This window comes from Vicugna pacos, chromosome X (assembly GCF_048564905.1).
Source record: "Vicugna pacos chromosome X, VicPac4, whole genome shotgun sequence".
Lineage (NCBI taxonomy): Eukaryota > Metazoa > Chordata > Mammalia > Artiodactyla > Camelidae > Vicugna > Vicugna pacos.
Genome location: NC_133023.1, coordinates 8,743,705 through 8,763,397, shown reverse-complemented (window position 1 = coordinate 8,763,397; position 19,693 = coordinate 8,743,705). Strand labels below are relative to the sequence as shown.

Sequence of the window (19,693 nt, the reverse complement as noted above, 5' to 3'; positions counted from 1 at the left end):
AATCCTACAACTTTTTTTGTTCCAAATTACTTTGGCTATCCAAGGTCTAAGGAGATTGATTCCACATAATTTAAGGATGATCTTTTTTGTTTGTGCAAAAAAAATGCCATGGAGATTTTGATAGGGATTGTGTTGAACCTGTAAAAAATTGAGGTAATATTGATATCTTAGCAATATTAAGCCTTCCCATCCATGAACGCAGGATATCTATCCACTTATTTTTGTCTTCTTGAATTTCTTTCAGCAATGTATTATAGTTTTCAGTATATACGTCTTTCACCTCCTAGATTAGGATCAGTCCTAAATATTTTATTCTTTTTGATGCTATTATAAATGAAATCATTTTTTAGAATTCCTTTTTCAACTGTTCATTGCTACTGTATAAAATTGATTTTTCTATGCTGACTTTGTATCCTGTAACTTTGCTGAATTTATTTATTGTTCTCATATATATATATATATTTTTGGTATGGATTTTTTTTAATGTTTTTTCCATATGAGATCATGCCACCTGCAAAGACAGATAATTTTATTTCTTCCTTTCCAGTTTGTATGTTTTTTATTTCTCTTTCCTGCTTAATTGCCTTGGCTAGGATTCCCAATACTGTGTTGACTAGAAGTGGTGAGAGTGGGCATCCTTTCCTTGTTCCTGATCTTAGAGGAAAAGCTCTCAGGCTTTCACCATTGAGTAGGATGTTAGCTATGGGCTTTTTATATATGGTCTTCATAATTTTGAAATAGTTGCCTTCTATTCTGAGTTTTTTGTGTGTTTTTATTATGAAAGAATATTGAATCTTGTCAGATGCTTTTTTTTTTTTTGCATCAGTTGAGATAATCCTGTGGTTTTTGCCCTTATTCTCTTAATGTGGTATAATACATTGATTGAATTCCATATATTGAACTATCCTTGCAATTCAGGGGGAAAAAAATCCCATTTGGTCATGGTGTATAATGCTTTTAATGTGCTGCTGAACTTAAGTTTGGTAGGATTTTGTTGAGGATTTTTGCATCAACATTCAGGGATATTAGTCTGTAGTTTTCTTTTCTTATGATGCCTTTGGCTTTGGTATCAGGGATACAGTGGCCTCAAAGAATGAGATAAATGTTGCCTACTATTTAATTTTTTGGAAGAGTTTGAGGAGGATTAATTCTTTAAATGTTTGGTAGCACTCTCCAGTAAAGTAATTTACTCAGGCTTTTTGATTACTGATTCAATCTCCTTACAAGTTATTGGTCTATTTAGATTTTCTATTTCTTCATGATTCAGTCTTGGTAAGGTTGTGTGTTTCTAGGAATTCATCCATTTCTTCTAGGTTATCCATTTTGTTGACATACAGTTGTTCAAAGTATTCCCTCATAATTCTTTCTATTTGTCATAATTTGATTTATTTGATTATAATATCCCTTCTCTCTTTGATTTCAATTATTTTTTAAGGGTTTTTAATTTTTTCATTGTCAGTCTACCTAAGGATTTGCCAATTTTGCTGATCCTTTGAAAAAAACCAAACCTTAGTTTTGTTGAATTTTTTCTATTATTTCACTATTCTTTGTATCATTAATCTCTGCTCCAATATTTATTACTTCCTTCCTTCTCTAGCTTTAGGTTTAGTTTGTTCTTGTTTTCTGGTTCCTTGAAGTGTAAAGCTAGGCTGTTAATCTGAGACATTCTTCCTTTTTAATGTACATGCTTACAGCTGTGAACTTTCCTTTTAGCTCTGCTTTCACGGCATCTCATTAGTTGGTATATTGGGATTTCATTTTCATTCCTCTTCAGATATTTTCTAATTTCCCCTGTGACTTTTTCTTTAACCTACTGGTCGTTTAGGAGTGTATTGTTTAATTTATACACATTTATGATCTCCCAGTTTTGCTTCTGTTACTGATTGCTAGTTTCATTCCACTGTAAGCAGAAAAGATGTTTTGTATAATTTCAATCTTTTAAAATTTGTTATAATTTGTCTTATGGTGTAATATGTAGTTTATCTTGGAGAATGTTCCACATGCACTTGATAAAAATGTATATTGTGTTTTTGTTAGGTGGAGTAATCTATATATGTCTGCTAGGTACACTTGGTCTATAGTGTTGTACAAGTCCACTATTTCCTTATTTATTTTCTTTCTGGTTCTTGTATTCACTACTGATGTGGACTATTGAAGTCTACTACCATTGTGTTGCTGTCTATTTCTCCCTTCAATTCTCTCCATGTTTGCTTCATATGTTTAGGAAGTTTCACATTTATGCTGTAATTATTTATAATTATTATGTTATCTTGGTCAATTGTCCCCTTTATCTTTATACAATGTCGTTCTTTATTTCTTATAACAGTTTTTGACTTAAAACTTATTTTGTCTAATATTAGTATAGCCACCCCTTTCTCTTTAGGTTACCCTTTGTGTTGAAATTTTTTCTGTCCTTTCACTTTCAGCATATGTTTGTCATTAGACTGAAAGTGAGTTTCTTGTAGACAGCAGATAGTTGAATTCTGCATTTTTATTTTTAAATAACAGCCTATGTCTTTTGATTAGAGATTTTAATCTATTTGTATTTAAAGTAATTACTGATATGGAAGCAAATACTACTGCTATTTAAATTGTAGCTTTTCATCCCTCCTTTCCTTTCTTACTGCCTTCTCTTGTGCTCCATTTTTTTTTTGTAGTGGCATGCTTTGATTTCCATCTCATTTCCTTTTTATATATCTTATAGATACTTTCTTTGCAGTCACCATTGCAATCATATACATCTTAAAATTATCACATTCTATTTTAAACTAATAACTTAATTTCAATTGTCTACAAAAACTATTCTTATACAGTTCCACCCTCCCCTCTTTGTGTTATTTATGTCACAAATTACATTTTTATATATTGCATACCTATTAACATAGATTTGTAGTTTTCATTTTTTATCATTTAAATTATATGCAGAAATTAAAACTGAATTTATGCACCAAAATTACATTAACAAAAGTTGTGATATTTGTCCATGTATTCACCTGTACTGGAGAAATTTATAATTTCATTTGCCTTTGTGTTATTCTAGCATCCTTTCCTTTCACCTTGAAGTATTTAGTATTTCTTACAGAAGAGCACTAATGGTAATAAATTCCCTCAGCTTTTGTTTACCTTAGAAAGTATTAATTTCTCCTTCATTTTTGAAGGACAGTTTTGATGGACACAGTACTCTTGGTTGACAGATTTTTTTTTTCCATTCAGCACTTTGCATATATTATCCCACTCACTCTAATCTATAATGTTTATACTGGGAAACCCGCTGATATCACTTTGTTTGTGATGAGTTTTCCTGTTGCTGCTTTCCAGATTTTCTCTTTGCCTTTGCCTTTTGACAGTTTAATTATAAAGTCTCAGTGTGGGCCTTTTTCAATTTATCCTGGTTGGAGTTATTCAAGCTCAAATTATTATGTTCATTTCTTTCCTCAAATTTGGTAAGTTTTCAGCTATTATTTCTTCAAATAAACTCTCTATCCCTCTTCTCCCTCTTCTCCTTCTGGGAATCCCATAATACATAATTGTTGCTTGTTAGTTGCCCATGGTCCCTTGGGCACTTTTCATTTTTCTTCTTTTTTTCTCTTTGATTTTGTGACTGCATGATTTCAAATGACCTGTCTTCAAGTTCACTGATTCTTTCTTCTGCCCAATCAAGTCTGGTATTGAACTCGTCTGATAAATTTTTCAGTTCCATTATTATATTTTTCAGCTCCAGAACTTCTGTTGGGCTCTTTTTATAGTCTCTCTCTCTTTACTGATATTTTCACTTTGTTCATGCATTGCTTTCCTGAGTTCATTACTTGTCTATTTGTGTTTTCCTTTAGCCCACTGAGCATCTTTATGACAGTTATTTTGATATGTGAAATATAAAGGCATGCTCATAGACCTGCGTTTCTTTAGAGCTGGTTTCTGGAGTTTTATTTTGTTTCATTGATAGGACCACGTTTCTGTTTCTTTGTATGCCACGTGATTTTTGTTGTTGTTGTTGAGACTTGGGCATTTGGGGAAAGAAAAAGTCTCTTCTAGACATTTTAGACTAGTGTCATTTAGGAAAAACCTTCACTGATCAGCCCAGCTAGAGATTCTAGGACCTCTGAAGCCTTTTCTGAGGATGTGTCTTCTAGGGGCTTGCGCCTGTGCTTTTTTTCCATTTTAAATTCACTAAACAGCTTGTTCCTACTTCTCAAAAGCTCAGAACCTCTCACTGCCCCTGGCATCTGCCTCTGGAGCTTCAGCTCTAACATGTCATGATTGCATCTGTTTTCAGCAGCTTCCAAAGGAGGCTATCAGTCCCATTATTACTCCAAATCAGGTCAGACAGATAAACCACTCCCTCAGGTTAACCCCAGACTAGCCCAAACATTAATTGCATGATCCACTCTTCTGTTCCTGTCCTGAGGAATAATACAGATGGTTTCCTCCTGTTTGTGCCGTGCTAGGTTAGATAAGAGGAGGGACATGAACAGATATACAAAACATCACAAATTTTCCTACCCTTTTTGCTGGAATTCCTTCCTGGTTTTGCATTGGTCTGGGTGCTGTAAATTCTTAACTAGTGTCTAGAATTCTTACAAAGGTATATTGGCTCATTTAGTAAGTTGGTTTCACTGTGGAAGAGTGAGAGTCTGAAGTTTCCTAGATTACTGTCTTGCTGACATCACCCCATTTTGCTTATTTTATATATACATAAACTTATTCTAGGATACGTCCAAGTTATAGAAAATTATAAAGAGTACAAAGAGTCCCTGTGTATCTTTCCTCTCTTGTTAACATCTTACATTAGTGTGGAATATTTGTCATAATTAATGAACCAATACTGATACGTTATTAGTAACTAAAGTCCATATTTCATTTAAATTTTCTTAGGTTTTATCTAATATCCTTTATCTATTCCAGAATGCCATCCAGGATATCACATCGTATTTAGCTGTCATGTCTCCTTAGGCTCTGACAGTTTTCCCACTATTCTTTAGGTACATAAACCAAGATACTCTTTTTATTGTTTAAGATAAATTGGTTAAGAATTTTCTGTTTCTTGTAACTCACAAGATTCCAAGGTGGTGTACTTTTCTAGTACAAACACAATATTTTATAAAGAGCAAAGCAAGGCCCATGGTGTTCAAATGGTTTCCCAGCATCACATAGCCAGAACTAAGAGCTCCAGCCCTAGCCCAAGTGTTTTTCACTCCTTGATTCCTTTGTTTCATGATTCTATGCCACTTTTTGCTGGGATACAATGCAATCACACTACCCCAGAAAGGTACCTTCATTACATCCTTAACTTTGGAGGTCTTATAAACAGTCACACTAAGATATGGATCAGTGACAAGGCCGTGGTGAATTTTCAAAGTCTTATTAGGAAATATAGGATATATCAATTGTGCCAAAATTCTGGTAGTGAAATTTCTACATAAACAAGTTAAGGAGAGAGAATTTTCACTCACATACTTGTTTATCAGCAACTTTCCTAACAAACTACTGAATATAATGCTTCAGAAAAAGGTCTATTCATCCTTCCAATAATCCTTCCATCCACTTACTCGTATGTACATATATCTAAATATTTATTCAACAAATATTGACTGCCCACCTGCTATTGCCAAGTCAATGCTCTGAGCAGTGCAAAGCAACCCCTGTTGCACTCTTTCATCTTCTGTAGTGGGACAGTCATGAGTCTCCAGCAATTTGGAGGCCAAAATCAAATGGTAACAACATAAATTTAAGTTCACAAATCCCTTTTTCTTTTTTGTGGGTTCTAAGTAGAAATACTGGCTTTAAAATGTGGGAAACTGAAGTCGGAATGGGGAGGAAAAACGGAGAATAAACTGAGGAGATGTGAGACGAAACCTCCAATGAGTCTAGAGCAAAAGGAGATTGATGGTGTCATGGAAGCCAAGAGAACAGCCTAGAAGAGAACAAAAATAAATTGGGGATCTTTACATGGGAGGCTTTATAAAATTCCAGAATGATAATGAGTAGAATTTCTTCAAAACACTATGGACAATTAACGTTTTGAAAGTACAATAGGGCTGTTTCTTCGTAGACCATTAGTATGAGCAAGTTGCTATGTAATTTTCACCTCCCTAATAATTATTTGTACTTGCATTCAGCATTCCATTGTGACTGGGTTCCATGCTGCTGTCATTTCCTGCTCCTCCATCCCCCTCCCACGAAGGTGCTAGTTGAAGGTGGGGAGCAATTGCAAACCCTGTGATCAGCATATCTCCTCTCCCTGAACACCCACAAGGAAGGCGGGCTGGGGGGGGGCAACAAGTTGAAGGTACTCTCATAATAAAAGTGCCACTTCTCTGGTGGATTTTAACAATGTTATTCCTAGAATACCTTTTAGAGGCAGGTCATGAATGTCAGAGCTATACAAGAACTCTTGCAGACAAGAGATACATGATACAGCTTTTCGGCAACAAGTAGCAAAAAAAGAGGAGGGGGTCGGGGGCCCCTCTGAGTTCCCTGCATGACTCAGAGTGCAACCTCAGAAAAGTCACTTTGCCGACGTCTACCCTAGTTTGCCAGTGGACACAGCATACCTAGCACTACCCTTTAACACCCAACAGATTCGAGAGTCTCTCCTGGCCTTCCCAGCTTGAACTGCTATCATCAAACCTGTGTTCCTGCAGCAGCTGAGGGGCACACTCTACGCCACAACGATGTGACACTCCTGACTCAGACTGATCCGAGTGTCCACTGGCACAAAGTGCACCGTCATCTCTCATGCCTGCAACTGAAGAGACTCTTGCCTAGAAATTGGCAATTGATATCAAGGTTTTACTCAAGCTTTGAGAGGAGATGCAGGACAAGGGCTTGGCAGAGAACTGCTGCTTCCTGTCCCCTGGTGGACCACAGTAAAGCACGCCATCACCAGCCTTCCTCCCCTTCACTTAAGCAGAGTGCACACATGAACGAAAAGACACCTGCCACAAAGGTGATTATTTGTCCTCTTAAGTTCAGCCTACTTACTTGGCAGCAACACCCACACCCCTGACTTGGCGTCTGGGACAGGCCAGAATTTCCTGCCTGTGTCCCCGCCTTAGGTGATGAGATCAAAATTGCTCTCTGCAAGGGTTGGCTCGATCCAGAAAGAAGAGATCCAAAGGTGACTCACAGGAATCGAGGGCTGGTAGGCAGCCCCAAGCCAGTATTTCAATTACAGGCTGTGATGGAAACCTGCTCATCCAGATGCTTCTCCTTTTCACAGGTTGACTATCCCTGGGATTCCAAATGGACTTTGTGACCCACATCATGCACATCCCCAGGGGCTACATAAAAGCTCTGGAGAAGAAAGAACCCACCCCGTCCACCGGCTAACCTGCTGTCTACAGCTCCGCCTGAATGTGCAGCTCAACTCTTCTGTAATCAAGTGGCCCAAGGAACTTCAGATAATTACAATCCCTTCAGACACCCTGGCCTGCTGGACAAAGCAGCCAAGTGGCTTTGGGACTTGGCCTAGAATGATGGCCACATGAAGTCCACCGGCAAAGTTTCCAGAACGAACACACAAGGAAAACGAAGCAGCCTCCAAGAAGGGAGCAGTCCGCCCAGCACAGCTCTCTGTGCTACATGCTAAGGTAGATCTGGAATGAGGGGGCCACTTCAGAGCCTTCCTGTTAAGAGCCCTTCCATCAACTCTGCAAACTTACCTTCCAGCTGGGCGCGGTGATTATTAACTCAGTGGATAGGTGCTTTGTCAAATGCGAAAGAAAACAAATCTGCTCCAATGAAGGGAATAAACAGCCCCTAATGCTCAGCCGGGGAAGCTTTCGCATTGACACAACATAATTACCTTTCATTTTATATAATGATACTATCACATTTACTTTGTTCCTCCCATTCGAAAATTATAATTTACCTTCCTCCCCTTGACTGGATGCTCGGTCCTAAGGAAGTCATTTACCTAAACTGCATTTGGTCTCGCAGTGAAGCAATTATTTGCATTTTATGCAGAATTCATTGTGTGCACTTGGAAACCATACATTTTATTTAAGAATTCCTCACCAAAAACATGAAAAATGAGGCAGCCTGTCTCTTCTCTAATATAATGCCGGTTCTTAACTCTTTGGATATTTAAAATGTCATGAAGTAACAGAGCAACCCACCCACCTCGAATGGACCTCTCTTATTTCCTTTCTTGGCACAACTGTTCATATCTGCAAAGATCTTCTGTATTTTATTACCAGAAACAAAGGGTAACTTGGGTAATCTCTCATCAGATTCACTTGTCTGTTGTTGACATGTAGGCTCAATCAAGCAGGAAACTGATATCTGCTTCAAATATGAAAATATTATGGAGATTGGTAGGGGCAACCACAATATCCACATCCAGCTTTACAACTTAACTCTTCTTGATTTTTGGAGAGTAATTTTCAGAGAAGGAACAGATCAAGGGCACTCATCACAGGATGACAGATTAAGGGGCTCATCCACAGAGTCACAGTAAGGCTCGCTTGTGAAATCTTGGGGTAAAAATCAGGAAAAAATAGCGAAGAATAGCCCTAGAACTACCAAACAGTGTTTGAAAATGATCAGTTCCTTCTTCCCTCTTCGGGACATTTGCATTAGACTAGGGAAAGCCAGGAGGGAACACTTTGAGGGAAGGCGCACTCATTTAAAATTTTCATGATGACAGAATCCTTTCACATGTATGTGACTGTCTTCTGGTTAATAAAAAAAAATTAACCCTAACCCTTTCCCCATAAACTGCTTGTATTTCTTCAGACTATTCTTTTCTGGAGATAGATGAGCCAAAACTACATTTCACATTGACCACTGAATTGACTGGCAGACAGCAACAGTTAAACTTCTTTTAAGTTGGGCCGAGGCCATACTGGAAAACAAAGCGGAAGTTTCCACCATCTCATTACTAATCTCCCCTATTCAGGTTTCAGAATTGAATTCCTCTGCGTTAAGAAGATAGTGACTTGGTTTAATTGCCCACCATGGGAATTGCTGGTGGAATAACGGAACAGTGTGTCTTGTCCGATACGCATGTGGGGCTACTTTTTGTAGACTCACAGGGTAAAGGTGGCCGGAAAATGAGTGGGCCAAAAAAGAAAAAAAGCTCTTAAATTTAGAACTTGAAAAATGAGGGCATATGGTTTGGAAATGACCCGCCAAGTCTCCTCTCTGACTACCCACCCCCATTCCTTTCTGAAGACTCCAACTTGACTCACCATAATCTGCTATCTTGCTGGCTAGTGTTTTAATATTTATTTTGCTCACGTTTAAACTTTTTCTTCAATCTACAAAAATCAAATTTCCAGATTTATAAAGCACATTATTTTGCATTAACTCTACCCACCCCCACAGTTAAACAAGCATGTTCTTATTCTATTTAACTAAAAAATGGAAAATAAGGAACACAGCACTCCCTATTCTCCATGAAACCCATTATGATTATGTGTCTCTAAAGAGCTTAAAAGAGACAATGCTTGGTTGAGAATGATGGTTGGCATCTCTGCAGTGTGAGGCCCATGGCAACAGCCTGCATCCTCACCCCTACTGCCAACAGACAGGATTAATTCTTCTGTAAGGGTTGCCCGGAAGCTAAAGCACATTCTACTATTTCACTTATCACTTCCGCCACACTCTAAGATCCTGAAAGGTAAGAACTTATCTTGTTCATTTTGGTATCTTCATCATTTAGTGATGCTTAATAAATGTTGGGTGGATGTATGTTTGGTGTGCTTTTGCACGTGACTGGACAACCAGGCTGATCAGGCCACTTCTAAGGATGCTGAGTGGGGAGGGAATGGCAGGCACAGGTGGAGGTGAGCTGAGCTGAGCATCCATTGACAGAACTGGGTCATCCGTGATCAAAGCTCAGTATGGATTAAACTCCAGGACAGAGCCGAAAGAACCGAGGCCTTTGAGTCTGACGAGGTGGTGCCAACACCAGTCCGCCTAGCCCTATGATGTGGAGATCCCAACCCCTGTGAACCTCAGCCTTTTCTGTAAAAAGGAGATCCCTATGTGTGCCTTAACTACCTCGTGGGACAACTGTCAAGATTCAATGAACTCTCACGTTTCGCAAGAATTCTCACAACTTTGGTAGTGTGATATGTAGAACTACCTTATTTGATCCCAATCAGAACACTCTGAGAGCAAAAGGAGGTCCCATTAGTCACTATATCAGAATAATACCCATAGACCAGGACCCTCCTGGGAAAAACCTGGTTGTGTGGTCACTCGTGTACATCTACGATTATCCATCTGTATCTACAGTCTATATCCATTGGTATCTATATCTACAATGATATCTGGACATCTACATCCATCTGTATCTGTATCAATATCTAAGTGATTATCTATATTCTCTATGTCTACAGCTATATATTTATGTCTACAACAATATCTATATCCATTTACATCTATTATTTATTAACACTATTATTCTTAAGAGCCATCTCAGAGTACCTCACTTTCTCTGTTTCTCTTATTTTTTTCTTTCTGTCCATCTCTCCCTCTCTTAGCCATTTCTCACCAGGATGCTCTCTTCATTGGAGTTTCTCTCTTCCCATCTGCTTCCCTCCCTACCCCTGCTCTGCTTTCTCTCTTAACCGGAAATAACAAGGAACTGAGAAATTTGGATTCTGCATCTGCTATGTTTCTTACACAATGTTCTCTGTTCCTCAAAAACCTGTATTTCATATTTTCCTAAGAATACCAACAAAAATTGTCCTTTCTTAATGGGGAATCTGGTGTATTTGAATAAGCAATAGGTTGTGACTTGGTATACGTATGTAAACTTTGGGCAAGCCATTTGATGGGTCTGAGTCTCAGTTTTAGCATCTAGAAAATGGGGTAATTATTCTTCATTAAATGAAGTCAAATGCAAAAATGTGCTTTAGAGCAGCAACTGGAGCTGTTTGTTCATTAGAAACACTTGGGGAGCTCCTGGAACTCTCTAGTCCTAGACTCTACCCCAGATTTAGTTCTATGGACTGAATGTTTGTGTTCCCCAAAATTCACGTTAAAGCCCTGCTCCCCAAAGTGATGGTGTTAGGAGGTGGGGCCATTGGGGAGGTAATCAGGCCGTGAGGGTGGAGCCCTCAAAATGAGATTAGTACTTTCTAAGAAGAGACAGAGAGGTGCTTTCTCTCTCTGCCTTGTGAGGATACAGCAAGAAGGCAGCTGTCCCCAAGCAAGGAAGAGGGCCCTCACCAAGAACCCAGCCATGCGAGCACTGTGACACCAAGAACCCAGCCATGCGAGCACTGTGATACCAAGAACCCAGCCATGCGAGCACTGTGATCTTGGACTTCGCTGCCTCCAGAACTGAGAGAAGTAAATGTCTGTGTGGAAGCTGCCCAGTCTCTGGTATTTCATTACAGCCGCCCGAACGGCCTGAGACACCCAGGCATCCGGGTATTTTACTGCTCCTCAGACTATTCCACTGTGTAGCCAAGGCTGAGAAACACTGCTCTGCAGACTACACAAAAGTATACACATGTACATTAACATGTGCCTAATGGCATCAAACATTTTTTAACCCTATGGATCAGTAACTCTTTACAGAAAACAGGTTATCCAGCCCTACTCCAAGTAATTGGGGATGGGAGAGGGAAGATGAAATTTGAGCACATTTTGAACTACTCTGGGCCATATTCTGAAAAACTCCTAATGATAGAATTATCTCATTATTAACTCAGAGACTCTAACTTTGAACATGTGAACCCTGGCTCCTCCCATAGCTTTGCCCATCACTTAGAAGTAGTTATACCTCCATCAAAAACAATTGTCTACCAGAAATTAACACAGCACTGTAAGCTGATTATACTTCAATTAAAAAAAAAAAGACCCAAAAAACAAAAACAATTGTCTGATGTGAGTTATCACTTAGGTCTTAAGATGAAAAAATAAGATGTCTACTCTCTTTCTAAGAGAATATGTAAGAGAGGAAAATTCAATGCAAAGGTGCTAATTATCAACCACAGATCAATTTTCAAATTGTTCTTTTAACTTCTACAACTAATGAGATACACACTGTACTGCCAACCTGAGCTCCCCAGAAACTCTGGTAATTAGAATATCTCTTTGTAATGGACATCACTCAGTAGGTAAGAGAAAAAAATGAGAATGAATCTCATTATTTATAAAACTCATTAGTGACAGAAAAACAACAAACAATTTCGAAAGAAGTACTATTCTTGATGTCTTAAAACAGTGTCTCTGAAAGAACTCTGGAAATTTACTTTTCAAGTAAAAAAAAATTCGGAGATTTACAAAAGTGACACTGGTGACTCTGATTTTAAAATCTGCCATTTAGTAATCAGTGCAGGTTTCTCCGTTAAGTTGCTGATTTGTTCTTATCCGCTTCAACCGCTGGCATCAGGCCAGTGTAAATGTTAAATTGACACCTGGGCTGGCCCTTAAAAATGTCAATGACATTAATGGAAATGCATATCGGCAGCTCTAACTGGGGTTCCCAGAATCTCTAATCCACAGGCCACAGTTTGGGTTTCTGTCTATTGATCAAATGGCCTGGAATGTACAGGAAGCACAATCCAATCAAGTACAAGGAAAAGTCCATTTTAATCAGAGAAGTCTGAGATACACCTTCATAAGTTCCGAATCCATGTCTTCTAAAACTTACCTTTCTTTGGCAGACATTTTTTATTGTTTTGAGTCAAAGTATCTAGGCTGCCTGAACTGTGACAATTACAGAAATTTGTAACCATGTTACAAAATAGATGGCACAATAGAATATCAAAAAATACCATCTTTCTAGCATTATGAGGGACTTATGCAAACTATATGAAATTAACAAATCAGAATCTAGGCTGTAAACAAACTGTTACAGGCCTTTCTTGGAGTCTTTGAGCTTTCTGAGAGATTCTGTTGCCACTGCTGAGATTCCCACCAGAGTTTCTCTATGAGCACATCCTCAGGAAAGCCTTGGAGAGCCACAGGGCCACTTCTCAAGGCTCCCTGGAGTGGGTCATACTCAAGGGAAACTGGAATCTTTCCAGGATGGACCCAGGAGACAAGCCACTTAGCCACAGACTGCGCTGGAGAGGGGTCCTCCGCCCTCTGCAAATCTAGGAAAGGGAGGGACGTAGCTGCAGAGACTAGGAAACCACTCACAACATTCACATGAGTTTTTCTCTGGCTGCTTTCCAACAGTCCTAACTTAGAGGCGCTGGGCTGTCCAAAAGACCACTCTCAAAAAACAATCTTGGCAGACATTTCTGTTTTTATCAAAATGATCCCCCACATCATGCTGATTCTATATTTGCTAATCAGTCCACAGTCAGCTTGGCTGGAAGAAAGAACGCAGCCTGTGATGTTGAAGGATATCTTCCTCTTGGCCTCCAGTCTCTGCTTACTTGTATTAGGCTAGGGCCAACCATGCTTCCTGATGTCAAATCTATTTCACATAACTGAGGATATTTCACTTAGACTGGAAATCAAAACTGGCTGAATATTTGCTGTTTTGAAAAATGGAATATAAGCACTTTTTTCATACAACTGCAAAACAAAACAAAACGAAACAAAACAAAACAGCACTGCAGACTCTGTGAAAAAGTTTGTTCATTCTTGAAAAAGGTAAATGTAGAATTACCCTATGAGCCATCAATTCCACTCCTAGGTATAAACCCCAAAGAATTAAAAGCAGGGACTGAAACAGATACTTGTACACCAGTGTTCACAGCAGCGTTACTCACAGGAGCCAAAAGGTAGAAACAACTAATATGTTCGCTGACACATAAATAGATAAACAAACGTGATCTACCCAGACAATGGACTATTATTCAGCCTTGAAAGGAATGAAATTCTTACTAAATGAATGAAACTTGAGGATGTGATGCTAAGTCAAATAAGAAAGATAAAAAAAGACAAATACTGTATGATCTCACTGACATGGGATACTCAGATCAGGGAGCGCCATACAGGGGCTGGGGGAGGGGCGACGGGGCATTACCGTTTAATGGGTACAGTTGATGTTGGGGATGATGAAGTGTTCTGGAATGTAGTTAATGGCATTGTACACCTAAAAGTGATTTTATTTACCATCATGTTATACGTAACATAACCATTCTATATAGACAGAACATAAATAACGTAACAATTACGCACTATATATGTTACCACAATTAAAACAACAACTACAGAGCACCACAAAAAATCCCAAACCTTAGCCAGTGTTCGAGGGAGGAATTTGTACTACCACCCCTAAAGCGCATAAGCCTTTTAGCTGATTTTTTTAGTTACAGATGAGCCAGGAACACTCCTGTCTTAACTGTTTCTAGAAGGCTTTCCAAGCAACCCTCTTCCACTTCAGACTTCAGTTACCAGCCTCAGACAATGAGTACAACAGGCCTCAGGTTTTATAACGTGCACTTCTGCTCTGGGCCGGGATGCCACCCTGTGAATTGTCAACCTAAGACGGCGCCTGTCCAAGAACGAAGCTCCCTCATGTCACTAGAGACAGAAGGCCCAGGAGATCAGGGTGCTTGAGGAATGGCCTCCAGAGGCTGAGGAGTCCCTCATGTAGGTGTGTTAATTCTCCTAAATCAAGGGTCAAACTAGAGACATCCAAAAAGCCCAAGACTGTTGTTCAAGCTGTCCGTTCAACTTACTTGATGAAGCAGTCTCGGCCATCCCGGCTCGCCGTCATCTCCCATCCATAGGGTGGCACCTGGTTCAAGCCCCAGGTTCCCGAGGGAGGTGGCCAGCCTGAAGACTTTGTCCTGTGGCTGGCAAAAAAGAGAGGAAAAAAAAAGCATCATTACACCTGACTCCTGAACATTTCTTCGGAGACAAACTCCACGAGGGGCAGAGGACTTGCTCCTCTCAACTGCGGGCTGTATCCTCAGCTGACTAAATAATCAGAAAGAACTTTTTTGTGTCAAGTACTATACTTGATGTTTTTGTATGTTTGCTTTTATTTTTTTAATTTTAAGTTTTTAATGGAGGTACTGGGGATTGAATCCAGGACCTCATGCATGCTAAGCACGCACACTACCCCTGAATTATACCCTCACCCTGATATTTTCTTTATTATAGTATGTTGCTTGCTTTTCACAGCTGCCCTAGGAGATAAGTATCCTTAACTCATTTTAGAGATGAGGGAAAAATAACAGCTCAGAAAGATTATGTAACTTTCCTGAGGACACGTGCAATTGTGAATGAAAGTTTAGCACACTTTCCATGACACTAGGGATTGCTGGGACCAGACATTAGAATGGTTTGGCATATAGACAGATATCATATCACATGAAAATAAATTACTGTTTTTAAGGATCTTACACAAATAACCCCAAGCCTCAGTTTTCTGGACTCCGCTGACCCAAATATACAATTTCCACTCTGTATTAACCATGCTCCAGTCAAGGAGAGTCATAAAGCCTTAGACAAACTCTCCATTTATGTTGCAATGAAAACCCACCCATTAGCTTTTACACTTTCCAGTCCACACCTTAAATTTGACTCATCAGCAAAATGAAAGGGTAGGTTAAAGCAAACTTTCTAGAAGCTTGCCTTTCCAAGAGCAAGAGGAAAGGGGAAGTGCCTCCATGTGACAGGCTGCTGTGATGGGCAGCACTGCACAGTGACAATCCCTAACCTGAGGCCTGAGCCCAGCCTCTGGATCGCCAGATCCTGGCCACTCCTCTTCTGCCCGGCACGTGCAGAAATGCCACCATTCTCTCACGAACGCCAAAGATTCCTTCAGAGCTCAACGGTGGGAAGGAAAGATGTGATGCTATTTTAGGATCAACCCTCATCCTTCATCATTTGGCCCTTTGGCTCCAGGTGAACTTCCTCACTCTGGATGCCTCTTAGATCCTCTAGGCAGTTACATATTGCAGATGGGCACCATAGTGTGTGTGGGGGGAGGCAGGGGTGGTGGGCAGTGGACAGTGAGGACACTTCCAGGGCCTCACAGTCAGTGTCTCCAGAGCGTACCTGGGATCTCCTGATAATTAGAAAGCAGCGCCCCCCTGCCCCCACACCAGGGACAAGATGCACAACGTGCGCAACTGTCCGTGGCGGCCCCCCCACAGCAAACATCCAAATCAGGGGTGTCAAAATTTCTGTGAGGAGGGGAGGCTTTTAATTCTCTGGGATGGAGGGTAACTTGCTCCCATCTCCCAACTCAGACGTCTGACCACGACCCAACACTTCTCAAGGGAAACCAGCCCATTTCCTGTTAAGTTTTCTGGAGAGGAACTGGTTTGTAGAATTTTCACCACCTCCGTTGCCTTTCTTGAAGTTCCTTTCAGTTTTCCCACATCCTTCATAAAGTGCGGGGAGGAAGAGTTCACTAATTTAACTCAGGTCCCACGCATTGAGAATGCCGCCACAGGGCTAGTTCCCATCAGAGGACTATGACAAGAAAAGACACAGCAAGTTTTTGTTCCTCTTCTCTGCACCCGAGCCAGCGGGGGCCGTTTCCTCCGGCAGTTTTTGCAGAACGTGCTACTTGCTTGGAGTGACAGGGCTCATGGCTTTGCCCCACTGAGGGTCTACAAAGAGCCCGCCAGTTTCTCCACAGCAGCAGAGAACGCGTTTGGAAGGCTTTCTGAGGTGGGACCAAGAATACAAGCCCTTTGAGGTATAAACACGGTATATCCTGTTGTTAACAAGTTTCGTAAAAGCAATCGTACAGAAAGAGGTGACGCAAAGGACACTTCTGCAAGTGAAAGGAGGCCTGTGTTGAGAATGCACCAATTTATCCGGAATTACGAAAATTATGTACCATCTCAGAATGTTCACCTTTCCCAGAGGGGGCTCACTTATTAAACAACCAACCGTTTTCTTTCCTTTTCTCTTTTCTTTCAATCTTTCTTTCCTCTTGAAGTCTAAACCACTAAAAGAAAGCTGTAGGCTTCCTAATATAATTTACAAGCAAAATACAGAGATATAATAATAAGCTAGAGGCAGCCTGAATTTTATTATAAACTACATTCTGTCCCAGACAGTATGTTCAGGAGGCAACAAACAACAGTTCAGCAAGATGTTTTCAAATAAAGCCTTTTGTCATAAAACACCCAATCACATGCTCATACGGGAAAAAGCCAAAAACACTCATTGAGTTAATTCAGGGTAAGGTAAAATATGTCCCATGCAACATTTGGGATACATTTGCACTAAAAAAAAATTATTTGCTGGGTTTTTAAACATTTGGGGGGGTTAGGTTTTATTTCTGTCTTTATTTAACAGAGGTACTGGGGATTGAACCCAGAACCTCGTGCATGCTAAGCTATGCCTTACTTCCCATTATTGCTGTTTCTCAGAAATTCCAATTGAACTGGGCATCCTGTATTTTACCCGGCAACCATGGGCTTTGGGAAATACAAGTGCTTGCTACTGACAGTTTGGGCTGAAGTCCAGCAGCATGCATTTCTCCCGGGTGTTTGTGGGACATGTGAAATCTGCATGTTGTCAACATCCCCAGGTGATTTATTTAGGCATTAAAGTTTTCCTGAGTACTGCCTACATCAGAGGCTCCCGATGTGAAGTCTTGCCACACAATGCAGTCACATGGGAGAATTTGTTTAACGACTGATGCCTGGGACCAAGGCCAGGCCACGTGAGTCAGGATATCTGGGGATGAGGCCCAGGCATCGGTGTTTTGTACCCTAAGGTGGCCGCCCACTGCTGAAGGTAATTCTACCGTCTTTTCCAGCTGACTAGATAGAAGCAGCAGGGTGTGGCGGTCAAAAGCACATGCACTGGAGCAGGAGGTTCACCAAGCGGTCCCTGGACCAGCAGTAGCAGCAGCAAGAGCATCATACAGGAATCTGTTAGAAATGCAGATTCTTGGGCGCTACGCCAGACCTCCTAAACCAAAATTCTGGGGATGGGACTGACCCAGCAATTTGTGTTTAACCAGCCTCCCAGTAATACTGGTGCCCACATTTTAGCCAGAGTTAGAATCAGACTCTGCCACTGATTTTCCATAATCTTGAGCAAGCTAGTCAACCTCTCTGAACCCCTCAGTCCCAGCTACTCCTCTGTAAAATGACAGAAATAGGACCAAATCTTTGGGAAAATACTAAATGCAGTTTGTAAAGGTCTCAGTATGCTGCCCGGCACATAGCCTAGGATGTGCTATAAATTCTCTGCTAAATAAATCTCTCTGTCCCCCCAGAGAGAACATAGGACTTTGGCCGGTTATGCAAGTATCAATGGTTTCATCCATTCTCGAAACAGCAAAAGGGTAAAAGGCTCAGTCACCTATTTTTTTTTTTCCAGTCTGGCAAGAACAAGGCAGGAGGGGGCAGAAGCAAGCCAGTGACGCCTTCCTCTAAGGTCAGAGGTGGATGATTTCAGCAGAAGTTGAAGAAAATATCAGAACGCTTTTACCAGGCACCACCATCCCAGCTCTGTGTGTGATCCATGAGGCTGAAGGGCAATTTCCAGGTGGCTCAGGCCAGACCTTCAGATTCCTTGCAACTCTGATATTGTGACTTCAACCTGAGATCATGGCTGTGTGAACCACTTTCAAACACTTAGCTCAGCCTTAAAAATAGTGACCTACATTGGCAGGGCTATTTCAGTCACTCCAGAAACTCCCCACGACTGACTGAACTGGTTTGCGGCTTTGTGTTTCACCCATCTATTATGTGCACCAGATGGAAACTGTCCTGGACAAAAAAGATCTTCACACTTTCTAAGAAGTGAGAGCAGCAATGAAGGGTCCAGGCAAAACTGCAGAACTGTTCGTGTTGAGACCACTGGTGGAAGCCACCCATGGTCGCTTCCTGTGTACATGCCTCTAAGCCCTGGACCAAATCTTGATAGCAAATCTGCCCTAGGAGAAGGCAGTTTCTTGGAAACCACCTGCAGACTGCAACCTGAGTTTCCTTAGAAACACACCTCAGTATCAGACAAAAGGGATGCTGTAGGGGAGAAGGAATGAGGTCTGGTTCCAAAGTCTCAAGTCAGACAGATTTCAAATTCTGCCACTTACTAGCTTTGAGACCCTGAACTCTTCTCTGTATCTTTTTTTTTTTTAAACTTTATTAAACTACAGTTGATTTATAATATTGTGTTAGTTTTAACTGTATGGCTTCAGATTCTTTTCCATTCTAGGCCATTACAAGGTACTGAATATAGTTCCCTGTGCTCTACAGTAGGTCCCTGTTGTTTATCTATTTTATACATAGTGGTGTGCATCTGTTAATCCCATACTCCTAATTTACCTCTCCCCTCCTTTCCCCTTTGGTAACCATCAGTTTGTTCTCTAAGTCTATGAGTCTGTCTTATTTTCATCACCAGGAAAACAGAATTCGTCTCACTGAATAATTTGCACTCGGGGTGATCTTGCCCCTGAGACACGTGGCAACATCTGGAGACATTTTGGGGAGTCACAACGGGGGGCGGGGTGCTTCTGGCATCTAGTCGGTAAAGGTCGGGGCTGCTGCTGCACACCCTACAGTGCGCAGGACAGCCCAGCACAGAGAGTGATCCAGCTCAAATGGCAAGCGTGCCCCTGCTGGGCTCACAGAGTTGTTGCTAAGAATAAACAAAGTAATGACGGCACAGTTCTTAACACAGTCCTTGGCACGTGTGGGTGCTCGGTACACTTTAGTTACGGGAAAAAGCCTTCTCAATGTTTCCACTTAAAGCCCAATTAATACTAAGTCGAACGCATCTTTACATCAGCGAGAATATACCTTTGCATCAGCGTTCACATAGCCGCTTACTAGCTTCCTGGCTTTGGGTG

At 40.8% G+C, this 19,693-nt stretch overlaps 1 protein-coding gene across 1 annotated transcript in view; it reads right to left on the bottom strand.

Moving 5' to 3' along the window:
• The window catches only part of FRMPD4 (FERM and PDZ domain containing 4), a 662,468-nt gene that overhangs the window by 153,511 nt on the left and 489,264 nt on the right, over positions 1-19,693 (bottom strand). Inside the window, exon 2 of the mRNA XM_031671152.2 lies at positions 14,601-14,717. Within this exon, the coding sequence (XP_031527012.2) occupies positions 14,601-14,717 (117 nt within the window). The remainder of the gene's footprint in view (positions 1-14,600; positions 14,718-19,693) is intronic.